The 26,998-nt window shown below is 40.6% G+C and overlaps 3 protein-coding genes across 4 annotated transcripts; 2 read left to right on the forward strand and 1 right to left on the reverse strand.

Moving 5' to 3' along the window:
* The first annotated feature begins 4,669 nt into the window (after positions 1–4,669).
* On the forward strand, positions 4,670–8,239 carry LOC139211326 (uncharacterized). The gene is made up of 6 exons (XM_070841616.1): positions 4,670–4,749; positions 6,618–6,706; positions 6,836–6,950; positions 7,077–7,252; positions 7,795–8,055; positions 8,189–8,239. The coding sequence occupies exons 2-6, from the start codon at positions 6,704–6,706 to the stop codon at positions 8,237–8,239; spliced, it is 606 nt and encodes a 201-aa protein (XP_070697717.1). The 5' UTR covers positions 4,670–4,749; positions 6,618–6,703.
* Positions 8,240–8,313: 74 nt separating this feature from the next.
* LOC139211327 (neuroblast differentiation-associated protein AHNAK-like) lies at positions 8,314–9,403 on the forward strand. Its single transcript, XM_070841617.1, has 2 exons — positions 8,314–9,312; positions 9,383–9,403. The coding sequence occupies exons 1-2, from the start codon at positions 8,314–8,316 to the stop codon at positions 9,401–9,403; spliced, it is 1,020 nt and encodes a 339-aa protein (XP_070697718.1).
* A 5,114-nt stretch (positions 9,404–14,517) lies between these two features.
* edaradd (EDAR-associated death domain) lies at positions 14,518–24,347 on the reverse strand. Of its 2 annotated transcripts, none has more exons than XM_070841008.1 (6): positions 24,148–24,347; positions 17,940–17,998; positions 17,498–17,540; positions 17,109–17,179; positions 16,428–16,476; positions 14,518–16,083 (listed from the first exon to the last, which is right to left on the reverse strand). In XM_070841008.1, the coding sequence occupies exons 1-6, from the start codon at positions 24,194–24,196 to the stop codon at positions 15,695–15,697; spliced, it is 660 nt and encodes a 219-aa protein (XP_070697109.1). In that variant the 5' UTR covers positions 24,197–24,347; the 3' UTR covers positions 14,518–15,694. The 2 variants fall into 2 exon arrangements, with proteins under 2 accessions (XP_070697109.1, XP_070697108.1); XM_070841007.1 differs by having other exon boundaries at positions 17,109–17,182.
* Between the last annotated feature and the right edge of the window lie 2,651 nt (positions 24,348–26,998).

Here is a 26,998-nt window from a genome sequence, read left to right on the forward strand (position 1 = left end):
ATGGTTGATGCCTGGAAGCAGCCTTTCCACTCTCCTCCAATCAGAGCGCATACGGCTGCATGTAACCAGGACTATGAGTGGAATAGTCATTGTCATTAGTCATCATCAAAAACTAGAATATTTTTGCTTGTAAATGTTGTCTGTCAGTGTCTATGGGAAAGAGGAACTGGACTTCCAGAACCAGGGGCCAAAGAATCCTCCCACTTGGTAGGTCTATTACTTAACAGTAAAGTTGACAAACTGAACAGACTCCCAGATGTTCTTTGGAGGTGATGGATGCGGTGACTCGTTCTGCTCAACTCCATTCAGAATTACCTGGTAATGAGCTAAACTCGAGGTATGTAACCCCTGACACACTTCAGGGCAGGGATGAATGAGCTTGTGTCTGTATTAGTTTCAGTCCTAGCTTGGAACAGCATGTAGTGCTTTAGAAAGCTCACTTTCCTCCACATACCCCACATACCTTTCCTCACTACTGGTACCACTTAGCAGGCAACACTGCTATGCAATAACCAGAATGACAATGTCTCACCTATCAACACAAACACGTACACACACCCCTATCCCTCATGCAAGCTGTCGCTACCAGGAGGCTGCAGCTCACTACTGACAAATGAAGAATTTCACTTTGAAGTGAGACGGCCAGCTATGAGGGGAATACTGTTGACTTGCTGGACAACAAACTGCTCTGCTGCAAAGCTTACAACATGCCAGTTAAGTTGACTGCTGCAAACATGACATTTGTGCTGTTGTAACAGCAGGTGACGCGTGGATGTGTCTGCATGTGTGCATCTGTGTTTTACAGTGCTCAACGCTGTTTTACAGGTATTCATTAAAAGGCACAAGTTTAGACCTGAAGTGGAGGCAGTGAATGAAACATGAATCGAGAAGCCATGTTTTTTTTCTTTCTCTCTGATTCTTGAAAAAGCAGCCTACGGCTAGCAGACAAGTACCAACAAAATCACTATCTCCCCCTCACTCGCAATTCACTGTAACGTTTAGTCATTTGATGGTAAATCTAGTTAATTATTTAACCAAATCCAAGACCATCACTAATGTAATCTAAGTGTCATGTTTACAGTCTGACGTCTCACAAACCAGTCTTGTGTCTCATTTGATGCTAGAGAGATAATTCATAGAGTTGCTCATGTGAGAAGGCACAAACAGTCGTGTCAAGAAGGCAAAAACGGAGCAACAGAGGAAATGTGGGAGTGCAAGTGTAGGAGAAGCTACAGAAATAGTTGGGCAGCAGCTGCGGGGGTGGGGAGGTGGTAGTTATTTTGGTATTATTTTTGAATAAATAGTTTGATGGTTGTTTTTTGAATCCTAAACAATATTGGAGCTTCTCGGGGGGAGAATGCCCACTGACAGCACACATGCACAGATTCAGTGCTGGTGATGGCAGTCTGTATGCTGAGCAGCACCGGGACCAGAAGGATAGAAACTGAACCTACAAATAGCTCAGATTCATCAAATGCCATGTGGTCATACACATGCAAACAGGATTCTTACGGAGCTCCATCTACATACCTGCAACCTGGGGGGCAAGGATGAGTTCTTGAATCAAGTAAAGTAGTGAGTTGTGAATGACTACGGTGCTTCATTGGATGTGCCCGGTGGGTGGACCAACTATCTGCTCTTCAGAGTGTGAGTTAGTACACTGGTCAGAATATCAGAATTCCTCTTTGTCTCATTCCTATTAGAGGTAGATTCTCATGGGTTTGATACTGTGAATACAAACTAAAACAATTCTGGTCTTACTTACTTTTCATTCTTTTCGTGGTCCGAATTGTGCTGTTCAAGTCAGACTCAAGACAAGTCCATGTGTTTCATGTTGAATTATTAGCCTACCATACACGTGTTAGAAAACAAGGTCAGACAGAGAAATCTCAAATAGGCACAACAGCACTGATAATGATAATAATAATAATAATAAGAGAGAATTCCAACATAACATGATTTATATGACTTACTGGTAAGACAAAACGACAAACAAGTTTCACATTTACCTTTAAATGAATAAACACATCAGGAAGATTTTCCTCATCTGGTTTGCCTTTTTTCCGCAGATCTTCATGTGTGATGGGCTTTGTTCAGTCTGGACTTTATTAGTGGAGGATTTTGTTTTTATCCATGCTTCTGAACCTTAAAGCAATGCTGATTTAACGTTGGTGTTGAATGTCTAGGATTAGGTGATTTGGCATATTTCCTTTAAGTTCTAGATAAGTTGTCACTAGTTGCATAATGGGAAATGTAGGATCCTGTGTTTTTGAAGCTTAATGAAACTTAGACTAAAGGTCAGTTTATCTTCTACTACGATTTTCTTTATTTTTGCCTCTTGTGAGTGCCCCAACTGTGATGCTTTAATCATCATGTAGTGTTTTTGAGGTCCCTGCAGTTTGGCCATAGATCCTTATGAAGCTATGGTTGTTGTCTCAAGCTGAAGAGTCACATATCAAACTTGCTGATGAGAAACGTTTATAGCTGAAAAATGCTTGGGTTTAAAAATGCTTGGGTTTAACCAAATCTGACTTTCATTGGTGGCAGAGTGGCTGTAGCTGTGTTTGGGATTAAAGTTCTAAACCATTTGGCTCCTTTGACTCTCATTTGCTAAATCACTCCTCTTCTCTTCCTCAATCTAGTTTCTATTGCTCATTGTTTAGCTATTGCCTTATTCTAGCAACACCCTTGACAATGTGACCTGTGCATAGTCATCACATTGTATTAATTAGATGAATGGGTTGGGTAGTGACTCATGCTGTATAGCAACATTATCTTCTAAATATCTGAAATGTCTTACAACAGAAAGCACGTCCACCTCAGCTACACTGTAAGTTATGTTCTACCACAGGTTTGGATCAACACAGTGACACAGTGTACTTAAATAACATCAGAGGTAGAATTCATTCCATTGGACTGACAGGAGTTCGTATTATTTTGTACTCCCCTCTATTTTCTTGTTAAATCTGTGAAACTGAAACTGTGTTGAAACAAAGGGCACACAAATCATATCCAAATCATACCACAATCCCATAATATAAAATAAAAAAAGCATCTGTCTTATGACAAGTAAATTATACTCAGCTAAGTGTATTTAAAGCATTCAAAATAAAAACATTAATTATGAAGAATGTAAGTGTCATTTCATGTTGTGGTTGGTGGAGCTCTGTAAAATAGGTCAAACCTTATATGTTTAGCTAAAAACTTAATCTATAAAATAAGTACAGCTGTCACATAGATGTACTTCATTACGTGTAGTTAAAATGTTGTGAAGTATAAAGTTCCACGCAATGAAAATACTCAAGTATCTCTAAATTGTACTATCAGAAATAATAAGCTGATCCCTGGGGGGATATTGGGTCATATTACAGTTGCTCTTATTCTAGAATATAAATATATATAAGCATAGAGAATATAATTATAAAGAAAAGTATACGAAAATAATAGAAACAAAAAGAAAATAGAAAAATAAGTCGCATGTAAAAATATGTGTATCATACTACAATATAATGTAGTAATATAACAACAGTGTAAAAGTAATGGCCAGACATGGGATCTATATATGTGCCAGAATAGTATAAATAAGAATATTAGCTGTGAAGCTAATAATGCACAAGATATTATGTAAGTGATAATAAATGATATCCCACAATGCAAAGCAGAGCCCATTACTGCCCATTATCAGCATACCTCAGTGTATATTATGGCTCTTATACGACGACCACTCACTCAGTGAAAACAGAGCCACACTGTAGTTTACTATAGTAGATCCTATTAATAAGTAAAATCTCTATCTGAGAAGTAACTAGTACCTACTCTTGGTAAATGAATATAGTGGAGTAATTAAAAAGTATAATATGAAGTATGAAGTACCATAAAGTGTAAATAATCAAAGTAGCAGTACTTACTGCTAAACCTACTAAATGTACTAAATGTTTCCATCACTGTTAGTTTCACTGGTAACGGATACGTTTCTGTTTTGTTGCTAATAATCCTTGAAACATATTGTCCACTGGGCACTAATTTAGATTGTAGGTTGAAAAAAAACCAAAATCTCCTAGGCATGCCACAAAAGATCAAAAAGATATGCACACATTTGTTGGGGGAGTTTTAACCCAGCAAAACCAAATCAATAATTTCATCACCAACCAACATTTTAGTGTGAAGATGACTGCTGATTGATTTGCAGCCATGAACCTCTGCAACTTGATTTTCATAATGCACTAAAATAAATGGAAACCAGTGTGTTGTGGAATGATGAAAACACTCTTTACTAAGCCTAGAAACAGTGTCTTGTCTAAAAGCAGTGATTCGAAAAAACATCCAAATATCAGATGTCAAAATGGAAGCCAAATGAAATGTTTGTGTGTGAGAGGTGTTTGTGTGAGAGACAGTGTTGCTACATCTTTGTAAACCTGGTTAGTCCTGTTAACAAGGAGTGGTGCCTTTCTCTCTGCTGCTCTCTGGTCAGGTTTCGGCTGCCAAAAGCCCTGTGAGTTGTTGTCTGTGACAGTTAAGGCGTGTGTGTGTGTCTGTGGGGGTGTGTGTGTGTTGTAAGGGGAAAAGGGGACACTGTTAGAGGCGGTACTGATGCGGCCCAACCTGTTCTCCTGGCTGACTTAAAGCTTTGAGGCATTTAACTGGCAGATCCATCCCGTCCTGCCTGACAGAGCAGCAGTGATACACTGAGGAGGAGACATCTCTCCCTGGGCTCTCCTTATGTGGAGGCATCTCTGGCAGCAGCATACGGTGAGTCAATCAAAGTCTCCCTGATATGATGATCATTTGGGAGGACAATTACTACAAATACATTGCTAAAAAGCAGGTTGTTATTGAAATTGAACTGATATACAGACATAATATTATAAAAATTATTATTTTATATATTTTCAATAGATACACAGGCACTCTTTGATCTCCTCGCTCTTCGGGTCAGTCATGTAATGTTAGGAAGAAAACAAATAAATGAGGTGTGATGCACCGTGCAAGAATATACACTGGGTTTGAAGGAGTCCTAGAGTTGTAAAAGTGTAGGTTCATAGTCATGACATACACTTCTCACGTGTGCGCTCACAAGTCGAGGCTTTAAAGTAGAGTTTTGATACATCAGGGCCCATTTGCGAAGTCAAGTGGTTTGGAAATGTGTTGTGGATTCTGGCATTGACAACAAATGATGAGAATCATAAAACTGTCTGACTTCTTGCTTTCTATCAGTTGCTGCTAACTTCTGATTTGGGGAAGTCTGCACAGAGTGGGGGCATAGTGCCTGAAGCCACTGTGCAGTTGTGTCATTTGTAATAGTTTTTTTAATGTAAAGTTTTGACTTTTGAAAAGTGGTGATATGTTCAGCACAGCTCCCATACTATATGACCTTTACTGTCCATGTGGCTCTCATTGCACACAGCAAAGTTGTTCAGTTTTCAGTCATAACTATTTGACAGTTGTGTTGCTGAGTTGTTCGTCTGCCCAAAAACCAAATTAGTTTTCGGAGGAGCATCTGTTCATGACTGTTGCATTAAGACTGATGGGTGTTGACCAATTAACATAACATGCTTTTGTCACATTGGCGGACAGATTGAATCTTGGTGGGAAAAAACATGCTAGATTCACTTTTCTTAAGGACTTGCTTCAGCACTGCCAAATCTGCATATTTATGCAAATATGCAAGTTAGTGCACGTTAGCATTTCCATGTGAAGATGGGTGTGGCTGAGGGGAGGGCTGTGTGTGTGTTACGTGCCGAGTGGCGCGGCATTTCAGCCAGAATGCATCCAAACTAACTGGTTTAGATGCATACATTCCCCTGAACAATCCAGGCGGAGGCTTTGAATTCTTCAAGTGTGAGGTTATACAGTATGTGGGCGACGTTGTTTTTTGTCAGTCAGGATCATAAAATTAAAGAGCTGCTAAAGACATGTACTCTGAACTCTGAAGACCTCTGAGTACAAGGAGAGATTGTGATGAGAGGGAGGAACTGTCCCACAGCTGCAGACAGCAGATGGAAATTATTTCTAGAATTTATAATGAGCCAGTGCTGCGTTCAGACTTTTGATGGTGCTGTTTGTTCTATTGTCATCTGTCTTCTGTCATCTTTCATGTTCTCCTGTATGTATTCATCTGGGGTCAACCAGGAATTAGGTAGCTTGTACAGATATACTGTAGATCATATTAACCATGGAAATACACCATACATCAAATCAAATGACATTATGTAAAATGGCTAAAAGGTCCACATGTGTGGAATATGTCTGTCTGAGTTAGAACCTAATATATATAATAGACACATTCCCATAGTACCTGTATTTTGGCAGTACTTATAATACTTCTTACTCCTCAAATCACTTTAAACCACTTCATTCACTCTCCTAATATTCATTCATTTTAGAACTTTTAAAATGAATTACACACTGAAAAACTGCTGCTTTATCAATAGAGGGAATTCCATGTTGCTGGACCTCTCATAAATGACTTACATTACTATGAAACAGTATATGGGGGCGGCTGTGGGCTCAGAGGTAGAGTGGGTCGTCCATCAGATTCAGTGTGTGAAAGAATAGTCTCCTGTATGAATGATGTGTGAGCTCTACTACCATAACTTAATGACTAAACTTTTTTACAGATAACTTTGCTGTGGATTGGAGTCTACATGGTTTCTTGTATTCTGGTCTAAGTTCCATATGTGGATGTGAATACATCTAAGAAATTATGGTAAGTATGAAAAACCAACATACCAATTATATGTGATAGCAATTATGAAAATAACTTTGTCTACATGTCTGAGTGTGAAAAGAGAGACTCTAACAAAAGACATTATTATTGCCAATCATTTTTAAACAGAGTGGGGAGACCAAGAGTTTTTCAGAAAGCCTGGTTCTGGACGACTCCGAGAGAGGAGTCGTCATCACAGGAATCACAGATGACACGATCGCTGCAAAGAGTGGCCTGCAAGCAGGTAAAAGACAAAAAATCAGTAACTATGGAAACGCATGGTATTCTTCCTGCAGTGTCTGTAGCTAAATGATTCGAGAAAAAGTTCGAAAATATGCTGGTTTTGATGAGTTGTTTCTACTTATTCCAGGGGATGAGATTGTTGCAGCCACGATACACCTAGACCACCTCAACAAAAATGATGTGCTGACCATCCTGAAGGTTTTGGAACCGTATGATAACAACATGAAGGTTCTGACAAAGAAGGAGCTAAGCGCCAGTGCAGGCCTTGGCACCTTGGGATTAGGTCTCAAAGCCCCTGAAGAGGTAAACATCACAAGGGTTGGTTCAGCCAAATGAAAAACTTCTCTCTATGCAGATAGTTTTAGTTTTGTTTGGCCAGGTTTTGCAAGGCCTGCCTCCACCCCACTGCAAATTAAGGTGAATGAGAATGCATCTGTGGTTGTCACTGGCACTGATAAATAACATTTAGTTAACAGCTAATCAAAAGTCCATCCAATCTTAAACCAATCCGTAAACATGACCATATTAAATCAAAACTATCTGCTATATATGGCTATATGTCATGACAAATAAGCTAGCAAAGATCATTTTTGTAATTTGGGTGAAGTCACCCAGTCTGATATGAGCAGTCTGTTGTATAGCCTATAGGCTTCACATTAATACTCCCTGATATAATGAGGCCATTTAAAAAGTCCTTAAAGCCTGCAACAAACGCTTTCTTTACTTTGATTTCTTAATTCATTAACTGTGCCATCAGAAATGTTACATAAGCTTCATATAATTGATTAATAACACACAGCTGCTTTAATCTGTGTTAACCTACTTTATCACTTCATTACCAACAGATGCTCAGCCTAAAGAAGGATCTGTCACTGGATGCATCAGCTGAAGCACCAGTTGTTTCCCTTGATGGCCTGAATGGAAAGCTAAATGCTGCACATGGTCTGGGTGGTGAAATAAGTGGTCCCACCCTCAATGGAGACTTTCCTAAACTCAGTGTAAATAAGCCCTCAGCTGATGCTGATGCCAACTTCACAATGCCCTCCCTTGGACTGACTGGATCAGATGTAAAAGGCAATCTCAACGGCACTCTGAACGCACCTGATGTCAGTGTCTCAACTCTCAGTCCCTCCCTCGATATTGAGAACCCAGAAATAAAAACAGGTGACCAGACATTCAAGGTCCCAAAATTCACAATGCCACAGTTCAATCTGCCTCAAGTGAAAACATCACAAACAGGAACAGATGTTTCTGGTGAAGCAGATCTTCCTTCTGTCAGTGGAAATCTAGAGGCACCAGACCTCAATCTATCGTCCCAAAAATTAGATCTTAAAAGTCCAGATTTGGATCTGAATGGGCCAAAAATGGATCTGAATGGTCCTGAGATAAAATCCCCAAATGCTGATATTGATGCACACTCAGGCAGAATCAAGTGGCCCCATCTGAAATGGAAAGGTCACAAAGTTAAAGGACCAGATGCCGATGTCAATGCTCACTTAAATGCTGACCTGTCTGCACCTGATCTAAGCCTCTCCACACCAAAGATTGATGGGGATGTGAGTGCACCAGATGTTGACATTAACTTCCCCAAAGCTGACATCAATGGCCCTGATCTAGATGTTCAACCAGCAAAGATTGACATTGATGCTCCATCTAGTAAAATCAACTGGCCTCATTTGAAATGGAAAAAAAACAAACTTCACGGTTCAAAAGCTGATCTGGATGCAAACCTGAATGCACCAGATGTTGATCTCTCTGTTCCAAAAGTGGAGTGTGGGATAAATGCCCCAAATGCTGACGTTAATTTGCCAGCAGCTGACCTTGAAAGCCCTGGTCTAGACATGCAAAACCCCAATGTTAATGTAGAGGCCACATCTGGTCATATCAACTGGCCTCACCTGAAATGGAAGAAGCCTAAATTTCATGGCCCCAGAGCAGACTCGGGCATAGATGCAGACCTAAACACACCCAATTTAAATCTCCCGACTCTTGAGGGTGACATTAATGCACCTAACGCAGAAGTGAATCTCCCAAAAGCTGACCTTAAGGGTCCTGGTCTAGATGTTCAGGCGCCAGATCTTGACATTGATGATTCATCAGGGAAAATTAAGTGGCCTCATCTGAAGTGGAGGAAACCCAGACTTCATAGCCCCAAAACCGACATGGACCTTAATGCAGATCTGAGCACACCAGATGTTGATCTCTCTGTTCCAAAAATTGATGGTGAGATTAGCACACCAGATGTTGATCTGAATTTACCCAAAGCTGATGTTGAAGCACCAGATGCTGACATTGAGGCCCCTTCTAGAAAAATCAAATTCCCAACACTTAAAAAACCCAAATTCCTGCTTTCTGGGCCAAAGGTGAAATCTCCAGATGTTGACATTGATGCTGACGTGAAAACATCTGACTTAAGTCTCTGTCCTCATTTAGATGGACCTGATGTTGATCTGAGTTTACCCAAAGCTGATGCTGATGTTGAACCACCAAATGTAGACATTGAGGCTCCATCTGGGAAGTTCAAATGGCTCACCCTTAAAAAGCCAAAGTGGTCACTGCCAGGTTCTACGGTTAATAGTCCAGATGTTGATCTAGATGCTGATGTTTCAGCCCCTGACTTGAGTCTCTCACCTCCACAGACTGATGGTGAGATAGATACACCAGATGTAAATCTAAACCTGCCAAAAGCTGACCTGGAAGGCCCCAAATTAGACATTAATGCTCCAGATATTGAAGGTCCATCTGGAAAATTCAAATGGTTCAACTTCAAAAAACCCAAATTTGGCACACTGAAGGGTCCAAAGGCCGACATTGATGGGCCTGATGTGGATTTGAGTGCACCAGATGTTTCAGCATCAAAAATTGAAGGTGGGATTGAGGCTCCTGACCTCAGTGTCAGTATGCCTGATGCTGATGTCAAGGGTCCAGATGTGAATCTTAATGGTCCAGATCTCAGCCTTGACTCAGCTGATGGTAAGGTGAAGTTTCCAACATTTAAACTACCAAAATTTAAAGGACCAGATGTCAAGGGTCCTGAACTGGATGCTGATTTAAAAGCACCAGACATTGATGTTGGTCTTGACTTACCTAAAGTTGATGTGGATGCACCTGATGTAGACCTTCAAGCTCCTGAGGCTGATGCAGCTGGAAAATTCAAGTTACCAAAACTAAAATTGCCAAAGTTTGGCTTATCGGGGCCAAGGGTAAAAGGAAAAGGAAATCTCGATGTTGATACTGATATGGATCTGTCTCCTCCTGATGTGAAAGCACCTGACGTCAGTCTTTCTGCCCCCGCTATTAAAGGAGATCTCAGTACTCCTGACCTTGATCTGGATACTGATCTTACAACAAAGATTGACCTTCCGGCCCCCAAACCTCACGTCTGTTTACCAGATTTGAGTCTGTCTTCGCCGAAGATTAAGGATCCAGATGTGGACCTGAATTTGCCCAAAACTGATGTAAAGGGTGTCAGTTTGGAGCTACCAAAGGCAGACCTCCAAGCAAGGGATCTCAACTTCAAAACACCAGATCTCAGCCTGTCTTCACCAAACATGGAGGGAAACCTCATAGCTCCAAACATAGACACCAAGTTACCAAAAGCTGAACTGGAAGCACCTGATGTCACACTGAAAGCTCCAAATGCAGAGGTCAATTTAACAAAAGCTGATCTTAAAGGCCCTGATGTAGACCTTCAAGCTCCTGAGGCTGATGCAGCTGGAAAATTCAAGTTACCAAAACTAAAATTGCCAAAGTTTGGCTTATCGGGGCCAAAGGTAAAAGGAAAAGGAAATCTCGATGTTGATACTGATATGGATCTGTCTCCTCCTGATGTGAAAGCACCTGACGTCAGTCTTTCTGCCCCCGCTATTAAAGGAGATCTCAGTACTCCTGACCTTGATCTGGATACTGATCTTACAACAAAGATTGACCTTCCGGCCCCCAAACCTCACGTCTGTTTACCAGATTTGAGTCTGTCTTCGCCGAAGATTAAGGATCCAGATGTGGACCTAAATTTGCCCAAAGCTGATGTAAAGGGTGTCAGTTTGGAACTACCAAAGGCAGACCTCCAAGCAAGGGATCTCAACTTCAAAACACCAGATCTCAGCCTGTCTTCACCAAACATGGAGGGAAACCTCATAGCTCCAAACATAGACACCAAGTTACCAAAAGCTGAACTGGAAGCACCTGATGCCACACTGAAAGCTCCAAATGCAGAAGTCAATCTAACAAAAGCTGATCTTAAAGGCCCTGATGTAGACCTTCAAGCTCCTGAGGCTGATGCAGCTGGAAAATTCAAGTTACCAAAACTAAAATTGCCAAAGTTTGGCTTATCGGGGCAAAGGGTAAAAGGAAAAGGAAATCTCGATGTTGATACTGATATGGATCTGTCTCCTCCTGATGTGAAAGCACCTGGCGTCAGTCTTTCTGCCCCCGCTATTAAAGGAGATCTCAGTACTCCTGACCTTGATCTGGATACTGATCTTACAACAAAGATTGACCTTCCGGCCCCCAAACCTCACGTCTGTTTACCAGATTTGAGTCTGTCTTCGCCGAAGATTAAGGATCCAGATGTGGACCTGAATTTGCCCAAAGCTGATGTAAAGGGTGTCAGTTTGGAGCTACCAAAGGCAGACCTCCAAGCAAGGGATCTCAACTTCAAAACACCAGATCTCAGCCTGTCTTCACCAAACATGGAGGGAAACCTCATAGCTCCAAACATAGACACCAAGTTACCAAAAGCTGAACTGGAAGCACCTGATGTCACACTGAAAGCTCCAAATGCAGAAGTCAATCTTCCCAAAGGAGACCTAAAAGGACCTGATGTGCAGTTAAAAACACCAGATCTAGATTTTGATTCCAATCTGGGTGACTTGCCTCATTTCAAGCTTCCAAAATTTGGTCTTTCAAGTCCTGAAGTAGAAGTTCCCACTGTTCATTCTTCAGTTGAGTCTGGAATAGAGGCACCAAAGGTCAACATAGAAACTCCTACAGCAGATGCCAACATCTCTGTTCCTGCAGTAGACTTGAGTGTACCAAAGGTAGAGAAAGGTATCAAAGGACCCAAAGTAGATGTAAAAGCTCCAAATGTAGATGCCAATCTTGAAAAATCCAAATTTCCACACTTCAAGCTTCCAAAGTTTAATCTTTCAGGCTCTGATATAAAGGCTCCAGAGGTTGAAGGAGAAATCAGTTCACCTGATGTCAGTGTCTCTGCTCCTGAAGTGAAGACAGACATCAACACACCTGAACTGGAAATCACAGCAGATGCTGAAGTTAAAGGTTCTCCAAAAAGTAAGCTGAGATGGCCCTTCAAATGGGGATTCAAATCTGGTTCTGAAGAAGAGGGAAGCAGTGCTGATTCTGAACCTGATGTATCGAATGCTGAGGTGGAGGTTCCTGCATTCAAATTCCACAGACTGCCGAGGAACAGCATTGATGACATTGGAGGAATTGGTGATACCTTAGGCTTATCAAAACTTGACACAGAGGCAAAGGATTATGTTGTCAGCAAAGGGATCCGCTTGCCAATAGTAAATGTAACGTCACAAGCAGGAGAAAAGATTGACATTATGGAGAGGTTGAAAATGGCAAAGGAAAAAGTACCCTCTGATAACGTCTCACCAACCGAAGCGACAACCGATATTGGCCTGAAGCTTACCACCCCAAGTCTTGATGTGAATGCTTCTACAGAAGCAGAAGATTCCTCGTTGGTGAGAGGGGGCACTTTCAAAGTAGAAAAGCCAGAGTCTGTACTGAGCCTGGTGGCCCCTGAAATTTTGGCAGCAGATGACAATGAAAAAGTGTCATTGGGCCTCTCCAATATGCTCGGGCTAAATATCAAGGATTCAGATGCTGACTGATTCCTGCTAGGCTAACCTGATAAATAAAGCTTCAGTCCAGCACCATTGTAAATACATGTAACCAAACCAATTCATTGCCTTAGTTTGTGACCATAGTCAGAAACGTTAACTGTTAAATTTACACTTGCCACATTTTCTGCAGATATTACCAGCTACAGTATCCTTATAGTGTAATAAGTTAAGGTAGCCTAATGAAAAAAATTAAACTTTGTGTATATTCCTGTTATTTATATAAGCTTTTTTTCTAAACATTGTTGATTTGGAAGTACGGTAACAGCCTCAGTATTGCATGCCATCACATTGAGCTGTTAAAGTTTCTGATTTTTCCTTACAGAATTTAAATAATAAGTGAATTGTGTGAGTGAATGTATTTGTTAAATTGTTCAATAAATGAGTATTGTTATTTCTGATTCATGATTCTTTACTAATATAATATAAAGAAAATAACAAAATTGATGATTTGTTGGTTTGCATGTTTCTGAAGTAAATTCATGTATTACATTGAATGAGAGGCTTTACAAGGCTTTATTTTACAGAACCGCGATTAGCAAATAAGTTGCTCTGAAGCTCCTTGGAAAGGAATTTACTTGAAATAAAAGCTCCATTTAAATTCAAATGGCTATTAGTTTATTACTGGACACTTTACTCCATTTAAGTTGCATTTATGAGTGTTTCACCCTTAAACAGACTGGAAGTGTGCCTCATGCACACCTAAGTAAAGTAGGAGTTGTATCTCAGAGCATACATCGCCCAATTAAGGTGCAAAAAGAGTCAAAATGGTTTAAAACAGTTTACTGTTTTATCTGATGAATAAAAGTGATACTTTCCCCTGGTCATTTACAGCAGTGTTTTCCAGTCCTGGTCCTTGGAACACGTTGTCCTGTATGTTTTACATCTTTACCTGCACAACACATCTGATTCAAATGATTAGCTCTTCCTCAAGCTTTAAAAAAGCCTGAGATGCCAAAATCAATGAATCTGACTCTGAAGAGCTTGCAGGGATCTTCTTCATCACTCTCATTCCAATACTCATTTCTTACAGTTTGCAACTAAACTTGAAATACTACACATTAACCAACTTTCTACCCCTGAACTGACAATTGGGGACACATACAATTCAGAAGTTGCTGAATAACACCACAAACACAGTTGGACCATTTTAATCTTCATCGGCACATTAAAACAGTAGTTCAGAATTAGTTGAATTTATACTGTTGAAAATGTTCTGCACCACTGGCAAGGGTGTCTCTGTTTTGCTATAATGAGTACCAAATCATATATTTCCTTCTAGGAACCATCTTGGAAATTATTATTTGTATATACACTGTTGCCCATAAAGTTGGAATAATTGTTCAATACCCCCAATTTAGTTAAAGCCTGAATACACAGTTTGCAAAGGTTCATTGTGGTTTAAGTTTCACTGTGATATGTTTGGAAGAGTTTGATCAATAAAGTTGAGAAGATATACACTTTATTTATCAAGAATAAATCACATTGTCACAATCATTTCATGAGAAGAGGTGAAAAACATTTTAGTCCAACTTTATGGGCAACAGTGTATATATTATTTGAAAATTACAGAGTGGCACTATAAAGTGTTACCAATATATAAAACAAATAAAGATCTAAACATCAGCAGACAGGCGTCATTAGAAACAAAAAACCTATAGTAACTTTGTACGTATTTAACTACCAGGTGCCTTTAAGGTTGATCCTGTACCCTTTAGTTTTCCTATAAAAATTACAAAAGCTTTTACAGAGATTAATGTCTTTATTTCAGACAGAGAAAACAAGCTCAAAAAATGTAATCCAGTTGTTTCTTCAAACATAATGAACCTGAATGTTAAATAACATTAACATGAACATTTTTTGTTGTATGTTATGTTTAGTTGTACCAAATTAAAGGGATATCATTCATAATTTGCTCTGATACTTCCCACATAGCTCAATTCCACAACAGTAGAACAACAGTAAATGAGACACAACCAATGTGTTTATTGCTCAGAGGTTGTGACACACCTCCTGCTAACATGGTGTATATGTTGTATGAATAATACTTTGCTAATCCCGTTGGGCTTTGCTGGTCATCTACACATATGCAGTCAGTCTACCTCCATGCGAGTGGCTCTGTGAGGCTGTACTTAGGCACAAAAATGCATTGAGCTAAATGCTACCGTCAACATGCTAACATCCGTAATGTTTACAATGTTCACCATCTTACACGCGAGTTAGCGTGTTCATATTCAGTTCTGCAGGTATAGTTCATAAACCAAGGTATTGGACAATTCACTTTTTCATCAGGACGCATCAGCTCGGAACCATGAATGTTTGTAGAAATATTAGTTCCCGTACACCTGTTCAGATATTCCACTGGATAGGTGAAAACTTTGACATGCTGCTGGTGCTAGTGGAAAAGTCAGGGGATCCCCAAAGTCATAGGATCCGTCCTCTTGAGACCTCGAACTATGAATGTACACAATTCCAGGGCAATCTATCAAACAGTTGTTGAGATATTTCAGCCTGCACCAAAGTGGTGGCCCAACGGACCAACCAACAGACAAATTAGTCTCCAGGTGAAATAACGTTCCTGTGCTTACAGACACACCAATGGCATGGCTGGAAATGTTCCACAAGCCAAACTGTTTATTAGTAGTAAATCATGAAAGTGCTATACTGTCTGTATGCTCCCAGTGATGCTGACATTCTCTACAGGAAGTTTTAGGCTATTGGTCATTGTTTTATCTTTTTCTTAAGATCACTTTCTAAAGTTACTAATGATAACATTTGGTAATCTGTACCAAGCTTATAAGGAAGACATCCCTAACAAGAACAACCCTGACAGAAGAAAAAAAAGAGAGATGGGATAAATATACAGTCAGACTGGTTAATGAGTCTGTTGCCAGCGTGATGGCCAGTCCTTCTCTATCCAGCTCTGCAGCAGTCGCAGCACATCGATGCGTTGGTAGATGCGGCAAAGTTCGGTGAGCTCAGTGACCGTCTTCTGGTTGTAGCGCAGCAGGAACTCCTGGGTGGGGCTGTGGGACAAGGAGCCCTGCGTCCGGTGCTCTAGCAGGGTCAATTCATCGTAGCTCATCCCCCAGCGACTCGCAAAGTTCTTCCAGTTTTTGATGGTGCAGTGGTTTGGATCTAGCTTGAGCCGCAGTAAGTCCAGGAGATCTTTGTCATTCATGAGGTCGCTGATCTTGGGAGGAGGTGCTGGGCAGCACCACTTTTCACAGGGCCTGTTTAGTAACTGCAGTTCTTTGGGGTAGTCTGAGCTCAGAGACGGAGAGACGGAGAGAGTTAGATCAAGAAAACATGGCAAATTACAGCATAACAACAACAAATTCAAAAGCTAATAATAATAAATATGAGTTTCATGTATTTTTTCATTCATTACTTTTGTTACTACAAAGTATGGTCATATTGGGTGTCCCTGTCCCTTCTCACTGTTGAAATGTGTAGTGTCACACCAATAACACTGAATTTCCTGTTTAAACACTCATTACACTTGCTTGCCTCCATAAGGCTGTGTGTGTGCAAATGTGTTAAGTTAACATCACAATGAATGTAGTTTTTTAGTCATGATCTTCCTATTATTGTAAGAAGTGATATACCTGGTGAAATGGATGTTGGGTAGGTACATTCTTCCACATCTTCAACTGGCTACAACACAGGAACACAAACTATTACTGATAGTCACATCACATCCTGTGTACTGGTAATTATCATTCAAATGTCCAAACATGGACACATCTCAGTGACCAGAGTGGTGGGCAGACAGACAGACAGACACTGCCATCCCTCTAACATGACGAAGAGATACCAGTTACTCACTGCTTTGTGTCACATCGTTCACATTGCCTGATACAGCGGTTTCTAAAGTGGGTGGGCAAAGGCTGCTACAAGATTTGGCATGTCATTGTTCATTTATTGTGTGTTTTTAATAATGTTGCACCATTTAAATGAACTATGTTTTATGTTATATTTTCAAACACAGAGTGCAATGAAGTGTTTCAGGAGCTCAGCAGTCAGTATCAGTGTAAACAGAGCTAGGACAAATGTTGATACATCCCCATCACAGAAAATGACAGTAACACATTGTACATATTAGCGTATTCAACTGTATTCATGTGTACTTTCACTGAAATGGTTAGCATAGCTTCTATTCAAAGAGACGGCCTCGCCTAAGGATGTGCATGGACAGGAAAACTAACTTGGCACTAATGTAACACAACTATGGTTGTTCATGTCTATGACTCTCTGAGATGATAACGAACACTGGTGGTGAGACTGACCTGTCTTATTCTGTCTGAAGAGGGGCTCAGGTATCTGGAGGGCATTGAGCTCAGGTGGAGTGTCACAGCGTCTGCTGGGGACACATTACTGACATCAGTGTATTCTGAACAACCACTACAGCACGGCATTCATCACTGACAAATATGCTTCAACCTTTTTTCACAGAAACAGGAGACACTTTAGAATGTGAAGTTCCCAGAGAGAGGCTGGGAAGGAAGGAAGGAAGGAACTGATAGATAGATAGATAGATAGATAGATAGATAGATAGATAGATAGATAGATAGATAGATAGATAGATAGATAGATAGATAGATAGATAGATTTACAGTATGCTGATAGACATAGTCTGTAAATGCTTTGTAAAATGTGGTTCGTCTCCCTTATTTACCATGAGGATCTGTCACCTGCACTGGATAATTGGCCTCCAGGGACTGTGGGAGAGACAAGTGCAGACAAGACAATATTAGACAGTAGAATGAATAAAGCTAAAAACAGAAACCTGAGAAACACAGGTTTGTCTGTTCTGTTAACCCTCTGCTTGGGAGCTTTCTATTCAGTCTGCTCATGAGACTGAGGCAGCATTTAAGATGTAGTCTGTAACTGTGGAAGCCTGCTACAACCTGTTCTTCAATGAGCCCTCGGGCGCTAACAATCACAGCACAGTGTGTTCAGTTATGGTACATTTCTCAGCAGATTACAGTAAGACTCTGCTTTCTAAGAAAGAACAATGTGAAATCAGCACAAAGCAAACTGGCTACTAAACAAGTCAGGACAATGTAACTGTTGGACAAATACATGACTGCCAGGAAGAACAAAGAAGTCACACTCACAAATTCTGCCACAAAGCTGGTGGTGTCTGTGTCCTCCACAGGTTCAGCGCTGGCTCTGTCTGTTACAACAAAGGAAAGAGGTGGCTTCAATATTGTGACTACATGCTATCTAACTCTGCCTCAACCTCATTTTACCAACTTCCTACATGTCACCAGCGCATCAACCACGAGATGCGTGGAAAAGCCACATCCTCCAGCCAGCAAGTCTATTCTGGTATAGAGTATGACATGCTCATGTGGGCAGGGAAACTGGGTAGTGATGACACACCGGGATCATTTAAATGAGCTAAACTGCAAACTTGAAGGTCACAAATGATATTGCAAGACATCGCTTTATGTCATCATTTGAATTTTCATCATTTATTGTAATCTAAACTACACTAGACTTTCCAAATAAAAAAGTGTGTGTGTCTTTACCCTCCACTTCATCCCTACATAAAGTAAACCAGCTTGTTATAGTGCTTCTCAGAAACAAGGAAAATACTGTTCAGGAGCAACATTGAAAACTCGAATGCCTTAAATCGAATGCCCCCAGCACTGAAAAGGAATATTTTTAACAAGCACATTCACGGATGAGTTGGGACAGCAGCACAAAGGCAGCTTTTCAGCTACAGAAAATACTTGGACAGGACTATGTGGGCCTTCATCAGGATACGTCACTGTAAAGCCATTGTATCCAAAGGGCTCTAAATAAAGAACTGCTTTGGCCTTTCTTGGGTTACACTCTATGACGATGAAACTTTAATTTGCATGGGAAACTAGAATTAGGATTAAGTGATCAAGTGTGGGTAGGCTGTTTTCTACATGCAGCTTTCCAGGTGTTCATCTGAGAGAGAGCAGTCATGTATGTAGGTCACAGACAGAGTGTGACCGGTCTGTATGTCAGCCGCAGACTTAGTGAAACACTCTCGTCTTCCTCCTATCTAAGCTCTCAAGTGTTTTACAGAGGGGTTTGTTCACATATCATTCATAGCCTCGTCTAACATTTCATTCCTAAAACCATGGCAAAAATGTTTTTTTGTGGCTGTTGACAGTATTTCCTGAAATATGGAGTGATGTAAAATCCTTTGGGTGTAATATGATCAAATGAAACTTTGAACCTGATTTCTGTTCTAGAAATGTATGCAGATTAGCACATTTAATAAGATTATCCCCCATTTGCATATCTAAATGTAACATTTCAGACTTGTACTATAAAAAAAGTTTGTCATAATCTAAGCGATCGGTTGCTGTTTTACCCTATTCACCAGTAGTGTCTCACCTTAATGACACGTAGCATCATAATACGACCTTTTCACTTTGAAGTTTCTTCTGACATATCTTCTTCCTCTCTGTTACCTTCACCTTGTGTCATTGCTGTCCAAAAACTATTAAAAGCACATCAGTGACTCACACTGTTGCACTGGCTGACACGTTCCCTCATCACCATGATGCCATGTATTTAACTCCAACACTCATGAATGCTTCTAAACCAGTCGGTTTGGACATGAGAGTTGTTTTGGTATTTTCATGGGATTTGTTGGCAGTAAGATAAAATATAACTTATCTGTTGATTATGATTAAAAATGTTTAGGGTTAGGCTTTTTGTACCTTTTTTGTGCCATTTAGAACCCAAAATATGTAACACTGACCTTTCTCTGCTGGATTTCTTGGCTGTCAGTAAATCTACATCTCTACATGATTTATTATGTGTGTCGTGTTTTGCACTAGTTTTTACTATGAAATTGACACATGCTGACAGCCACTGTAATTCATTAGAAGAAATAAAAGGTAAATCCCCATCACTACAGCGTCAGCAGACCAGCCCACACAAGACAATTAGGAAATGTTGACATGTTGCACTTCTTGTTGGCCTCATTATTGTGATAAAACTAGCACTTGAGAGTGAAATCACAGGTACATGGGCTTCATTCAAACCAGCCTCTTTATTAACCTCTTTATTTATTAATTCTGTACACAATAAAACATTTGCATATAGATCTACAGGTATTTTGCACTGTGGTGTGTACCAGAGATCATTCAAGGACTCACCATACCATTAGCCTTGCATTTTCAGCCAATTAACAATACATTGCCTTTTAACTAACTTTAGCGCTTCCAAAACACGCCATTTTCAGTATGGTTACAGAGCAGGATATCGTTAGGAAACTGCTGTTTTGTGAGAGTGTGAGAGTTATACAGTTCAGAATCAGCTGTGATAGGAATTCATTTTCTATTCTTGTAGTTCTGGATTTCATTTATACTGTTTATCACAACATTCACACTGATTGGAAAAACGGGTAGGTGTTGCTGTTTTCAGTCCTACCTGAAGGATAACAGCTGCTTAGTCTCACTTCACATTTTATCATTACAAAAAGCAACAAACAATAACCAACATTCCACATGGAGTGATTCAAGGCTTGATCATAAATCAACTATACTGTGCAGTTTGTTGCCACCACAAGGGGTCATCATCAGCTGTTCATCCTGATGACCCAATCCTAACCAAGGTTTCAGCAAAACCTCAAATTATGTCCACTCCCAAAGTTTTTCAAATTCTCTCCAGCTACAATATCTGCACATTGCAACTACAGTATGGTGGAGGTTCGGGAAAGACTGTGTTAGTCAGTTACTAACAAGGCAAATGTTATATCGGCACGCTACACGCACATCCACCACCCCAAACTACCACATCTGGGGGTAAATGTTGACATCTGACATAAATTATGAGGTGTGAAAATGTCCGATGCGGGCACAAAGCTAGGGGATACTGGTCTAGATGACTACCAGGTTGACTTCATTAACCTTGGACTTTCTCATACTTGGTACATGGAGGCAAAGCTATAACGTTAGGGCTGCAACTAACAATACGCTCATTATCAATTAATCAGTCAATTATTTTCTCAATTAATCGATTAATTGTTAGGTTTCTGAAATTGTTGTCTGAACAACAGGCTCAAATCCAAAGATATTCAGCTCACTATCACCTAAGACAAAGAACAGCAAATATTCCAAAGAACATTTGGCACTTTTGTTGTAAAAAGCGCTTATAAGACTAATTAATTATCAAACTAAAAATAGTTGCCAATGTCGTTGATCGACATCGATATCTCAGAATATTTCTTCTCAAGCAAGAATTTTGGCAGAAAAACAGCAAACTAATCTCAAACATTCTTGAACACACCAAAAAGACAGTTTTCAGTCCCAGCTTGCAATAGCATTACAACATTTTTTGTTAATACCCCCAATCATGCCAAACTACTGGAGAATAACTGTATAAGTGAATAACTGGTTGGTAGCCCCCTTTAAATATAGTGCAATAAGTATTAGGACTTGCAGCCAGTCACATAATTATCAAGTGTAAGTCGAACCCCAGATCAGTTGAGCATTGTTTCTCCCTCTCTGGGAATGCAGGGGCATGTAACTGCATGCCCTGGATAAAGTTCAAGAGATGAAATATAAACCACATCATAATACATTGCTGAGGGCCATAACTCCATGCAGGTGAACCCAGCTTTCCTCCATTTTGACCACCCATGTCTCCCATGAAAGGATACAGCACCGTTTGTGAGCAGCCTGTGGAGCAGGCTGTTTGCTTCTCATAAGTTTGTTTCCACACATGAATGGAGGTGAATGGCATGTCAATACCTGACCACAGTGAAGTCTAGACTGAGAGCAGCTATATACACACACATACACACACACACACACACACACACACACACACACACACACACACACACACACACACACACACACACACACACACACACACCTTGTACAAACTCTCTGCTGCATGTGTAACATAGCTGATAGTGGGTGGTAAGTGTGTCTCTTTCACAGTGTGGATTTGTGCATGCTTTTACTACCTCTTAATGACATTTCACCCAATCAATCATGGATGTCTCCCCCTGATCCGAGGCACCCAAAAACATTCTGTGAGAAACTGACATGTACTTTTTAACCTCTTAACATGCTGTAGTATCTCACCGAATAGGTGATCTTCTGGGAATGCTTCAGCATTTTGAGAAATACGCATATTAACTTTCTTTCAGAGCTGGAGTCAGGATGTGTTTAGCTTAGCTTAGCATAAAGACTGTAAGCAGGGTGAGACAGCTAGCCTCACTATGGTCATAGTTTGTATTTAGTTGGTTTAATCTGTACACAAGAAGAAATGTGAAATATATTTAAAAAATACAATAAAAGTATGGGTGGAGTTCCTTCCTGAAACTATTTGTTGCCAAACTGCAGGTTGCATGGACTGTGGACAGCTTCCCAGAAACTTGCTGTCACAGTGAAGTTGCCAGGTTTGGTAGCATCATGCCTGCACAGGGGACTGCACCGATTATACTGAGCCACAGCTGCCCCAATCATATCACAAACATCATATAGGGCTGCAGATAAACAGCCATTAAGCTGCAGTGTGGCTAAACACACGTTAATTATCCTGTGTCACACACAGGGTGTGTGAATATGTCAAAGTGGTTTACGTAACTGCAGCCAGGAAAAAAACAAAGATGGTTGCACAAAAGGAAATGATCTAGTCGGGTGTAAGAAAAAGTACATGTGCACATGCATATGCAGATGACTAGAGTTCAGCTAATATGCATGACCATAAGTATGGCTCTCATCAACAACAACTGGACACTGGCTTCTGCTGTTAAGGAATAATCACTGAAAAGGAGAATAAAACAGACAGTGATCTACAATCATATGTTCAGAGATGTGCTGCTTCATATGAATCACAGAATCACATGCAGACAATGCCTTCCCTCCTGAGTGTTGAGGAACGATAATAAAGCATCCTTTAGCACGGTTTAATAGGTAAGTTGTATCTAATGTCTTATTAAAAGGGATAGGTCAGACTTATTTAAGTGGGATACACCACTGTCTGATACAAGGTGTAGCAGTGAAACCATTCTAAATATCACATAAACATAACTGACCTCAGTGTCTCTAAAATTCTGGCTACAGTAAGGTTGCCAGGTTGTGTAAAATCATTTATGATGGAGCAGGATAATCACCAGACAATGGGATTTCTCACTACCTGGCAACCCAGATGTTCTTCATCTGTTTCCTCCTGCACATATTCAGGCATGATTATATTTGTACCAAGGCAAAACAACTCATCAGGAGACTGAGCAAACAGATCCTATTGTTGTTTTTCTGATCTATAATAAAGAGTGCTATGCATGGAATCAGTGCGTGATACAGCTGTAAATGTACTTGGACTTGTCTAGTTATTTCAACGTGTTTTTACGCTACATCCACATTTACCCATCCACAAACAAGGAATCTAGGTCGGAGGTTAGGAGACCACTCTTTCACACACATTCACACACTGAAACTGCTTCAGGAGCAAGTTGGGGTTCAGTGTCTTGCCCAAGGACACTTGGACATGCTGACTGGATGAGCCAAGGATTAAAACACTAATCTTCCCATTGACAGATGAGCGATGGATGATCGATGGACGATTGTTCAGCTCAAAGCTCAGCTGGCCAGACTGCTGCGTATCTGCTCAAGAATTGTGGGTCACACACTTGAATTAAGTTATCATGGCGTGTACACTCATATTTAGTTTGAAAAATATCAACTTTTGCCATCAAACAGAAGATTTAGAGTTGTCTACTTGTCTTGTATTTGGTGTTACGTTGTTATTTATGTGAAACTGCCCTACATCAGTAAATGATGTATTAACCATTAATAAAGGCATTAGTTACACTTTATAATCTCTTATAAAGGGCGTTTTATTATTCTTATTATAAGGCGTGGGGGTGTTAAAGGTGGGGTTGGAACTCTTCTGCCCCCTTCATGGCAGCCCACTAAGCACTACAGACTGCCATGAATGAGCCACAACCATCATTAGCTCAGATGATGACTCATTTATTAATAGCTCCACACACTTCACCAGGCACAGGGTGACGGGCTTTCCATTATCACAGTGTAGCACAGTGAGGGGGTTTTTAAATTGTGGAAACTTCCTGCAGATGGATTACAAGATAACATTTTCTTTTTCCCTAACTAACGGCGCTCTGATGAAATATTGTGTCTGATTAGCTCATTTCGACACAGTCAGATATTCGAATCAAATATTGAATTGTGGTTGTTCAAACAAAAGCAGTAAGAAGGCGCGACAAGGTTCAAGGAAGAGCTCTCAGAGTTAAGTCTCCAGTATGGGTAAACTACCTGATACCGACACACAACCAAGATACCTGAACACTGGACTCACCAAATGGTCCCTTAAACGCCCTCAAGGTGCTCATTTTGACGTCTCCCATGCAGAGCAGTGTGTGGGGCTTGAGGCCAGCAGGTGCAGCGGTGCCCGGGCGGACTGGACGGTGTTAACGGTCGGACTGTCGCGAGCCTCAGTCAGTCAGGAAGCGGCAGCGGAAGCAATGCTGCCTTCAGGTACTCCTCGAAGAATTCACACATCTACTACTGAATGGAAGTCCGATATTCGCTCTTTCAGCTCTGGTTTTGGCTCCTCCTCCACCTTCAAGACGTTTTGGCAACGAGACTGATAATACACACATGCATGCATTCATGTGTGTGTTACCTTAACACAAACTCTAACTTTGGTTCTCAGTACAGGAAGTGCTTTTTTGTTGGGGTAGTTTTTTTTTGCTGACTTCTAAGTCTTCAAGAAAGTTTGAAATTCAAGTGCAAGAAGAGGAAATAGAAGAAAAGTGTCTCCATTTGAAGAACTTCTCTCATGAACACAGGCTGTATAGTGTATAGGTTTACATAGCCAGCTGTTGGTTTGCTTGTAAGCCTCCAGTTTGACCGTTTTTTTGGACCCAGGAGTGATGCTTGATTTTGTTTCCACCTGTAATTGGTTAGATGTAGGCATGACCCGTCTCTGATTGATTAGTCTATAGGACCATCATTTACTAAGTGAACATCATGCTGTACTGAAGAAGACTAGAAACTAGAGACTGAGTTCATATCATTCATAGTTTCTGAAATATTCTGCGCTTTCCACTAAATTCTCATTCAAATGAGCAGACGGAATGTTCAAACTTTCCACTTTTTCACACTTTCACACTCATCCATACATTCAGCTAGAAACTCCATTCAAACATTAAAGTACTCCACATCGTGTGCAAATTCAGGACAAAGAGTTTGGTCTAGACCTGCTCTTTATGGAAAGTGTCTTGAGATAACGCTGTTATGAATTGGCGCTCTATAAATATAGATTGATTGATTGATTGACATCGTTCAACTTTTCAGATCACATTCAAATTATTACAATTATTCAACTTTCTTTGAAACAAAGTTATAAAGTTATAAAACAATTAGAAAATCGTTCAAACCCACTCAACTTCAACCTCTTCTAAGTCATTCACACGGTGATCTAGAAACTCCATTCAAACTTTAAAATGTGTGACTTTCTCTCACGTATTCAACACCTTCATACCATTCAAACTGTTTTCACAATCGCGTTTCAAACATTGATGAAATTTGCAGCCCTCCAGAGATTTTGCATCAGTGTGTGTGTGGTGGAATGTTCAGGGCTAATGTGGGTGGCATCAATGTTAGTGCAGAGGAGCTGAGAAATCACCTGAACATTGGATCTTTAACTCGCTCTCACTCCCTCATTGTTTGACAAAGATTCACAATTTCTCCATCACATAGTAGGAAAACTTGTACCTGTGGCAGAAATGTGGCCTCAGAAACAAAAAGACTTAAGGTCTATACATACTTCACAAGAACAGAGAAATGTGTTAGTTTTCTCGAGGTGGTTAGAACAAGAACAAAATTCTTTCTGGCCAGGACATTTTATACTTCAGGAGAAATTGAAGTGCAGAACTCCTAAGTCCTCACAGGGCCCTCCCACTGCAGCACGTGTCACGCGGGGATTTCCGCATTAACCACGCCCACATCAAATTTCTGACCAATCACACAATAGTTCTTGGACACCACAGGAGAAAAAAGTTCTGCCCAGATGATGTGTCGAGAACAAGCTGCAAGACCTCCCAAACCAGGGCTGCGAGAAAAGAATGACGGCATTTTTACTCGCAGGCCTGGGAGAGAGAACACATTTCTCTGTTCTTGCGGAATATGTACAGGCCTTTACACTGTTGGCTGTATGAGCCTCCCAGCGACAGGAGAGCCTCCACCTGCCACACTGACCCCCATATTAACTGGGAGCACAAAAGCAGAAACAGGCACTTTTCTAACCTGCTCCAGCTCTCGCATTTCAGATGGTAGAGACATAAAACCGACATCAACGTGTTCAGCGGACTCTGACATCTCCACAGTGAAAACATGTCAGTAACAGGAATTACACTGTGAGAGCAGTGAGCTCTCATGTGAGCCTCCATTAAAGGACCAGTCTGGTCCAGGACTGAGGCCACTCAGCAGCTGATCTGATGGTGCATTCCATGGCAGTAGGAAATCCCAGCACTCACATCATGGAACCTTAAACCAGGAACTACTACAGGGGATGCTCAGCTGAAGGAAATCAGTTAACTTGTGAAGTTCTGCCCCTCCCCACCCCCACCACACACACTCCTACCTGCAACTTGCATGTATTGACTCCCAACCAGATAAGAGGAACTCTGCTGGAGGAAGATTTTCAAAATAAAACTATGTTTTTCCAAAATGATAGCCTCCAGATTTTCAAAATAAAATGCCTCAGATGGTCTCTTTTGATGCAATAAGAAGTTTCTTATTCATTCAAAATTCAGCAGTGCAGTTTAGCGTCAGCCTTTCCACTTCCCCACCTTTCCATCTGCTCCTACATATATTCTGGACATCATTCAACTTTGGAATCATGTTCAACCCATTCAAAATATTTAACTCTATCCAGGTGTTACGATCATTTTTCAACTCTTATCCACTGATTTGTAATTCATGCAAACATCGAAATGTTTCACGTTTCATAGTTTCTGGTCATTATTCAACTCTTAAATCCCTTTCATAATGAGTAGAACCTCATTCATGTTCCTTCAGGTGATTCTTCATTCAACTCAAAAAGCAGCAATCCAGTTTGGCGTCAGCTTTTCAGCAGTTAGCAGTCACACTGCACTTTCTTCAGAAATGACATTCTCTAGTTTTCTAATACACTTCCATAAAAT

The sequence above is a fragment of the Pempheris klunzingeri genome, chromosome 12, assembly GCF_042242105.1.
Source record: "Pempheris klunzingeri isolate RE-2024b chromosome 12, fPemKlu1.hap1, whole genome shotgun sequence".
In the NCBI taxonomy this organism is placed as follows: domain Eukaryota; kingdom Metazoa; phylum Chordata; class Actinopteri; order Acropomatiformes; family Pempheridae; genus Pempheris; species Pempheris klunzingeri.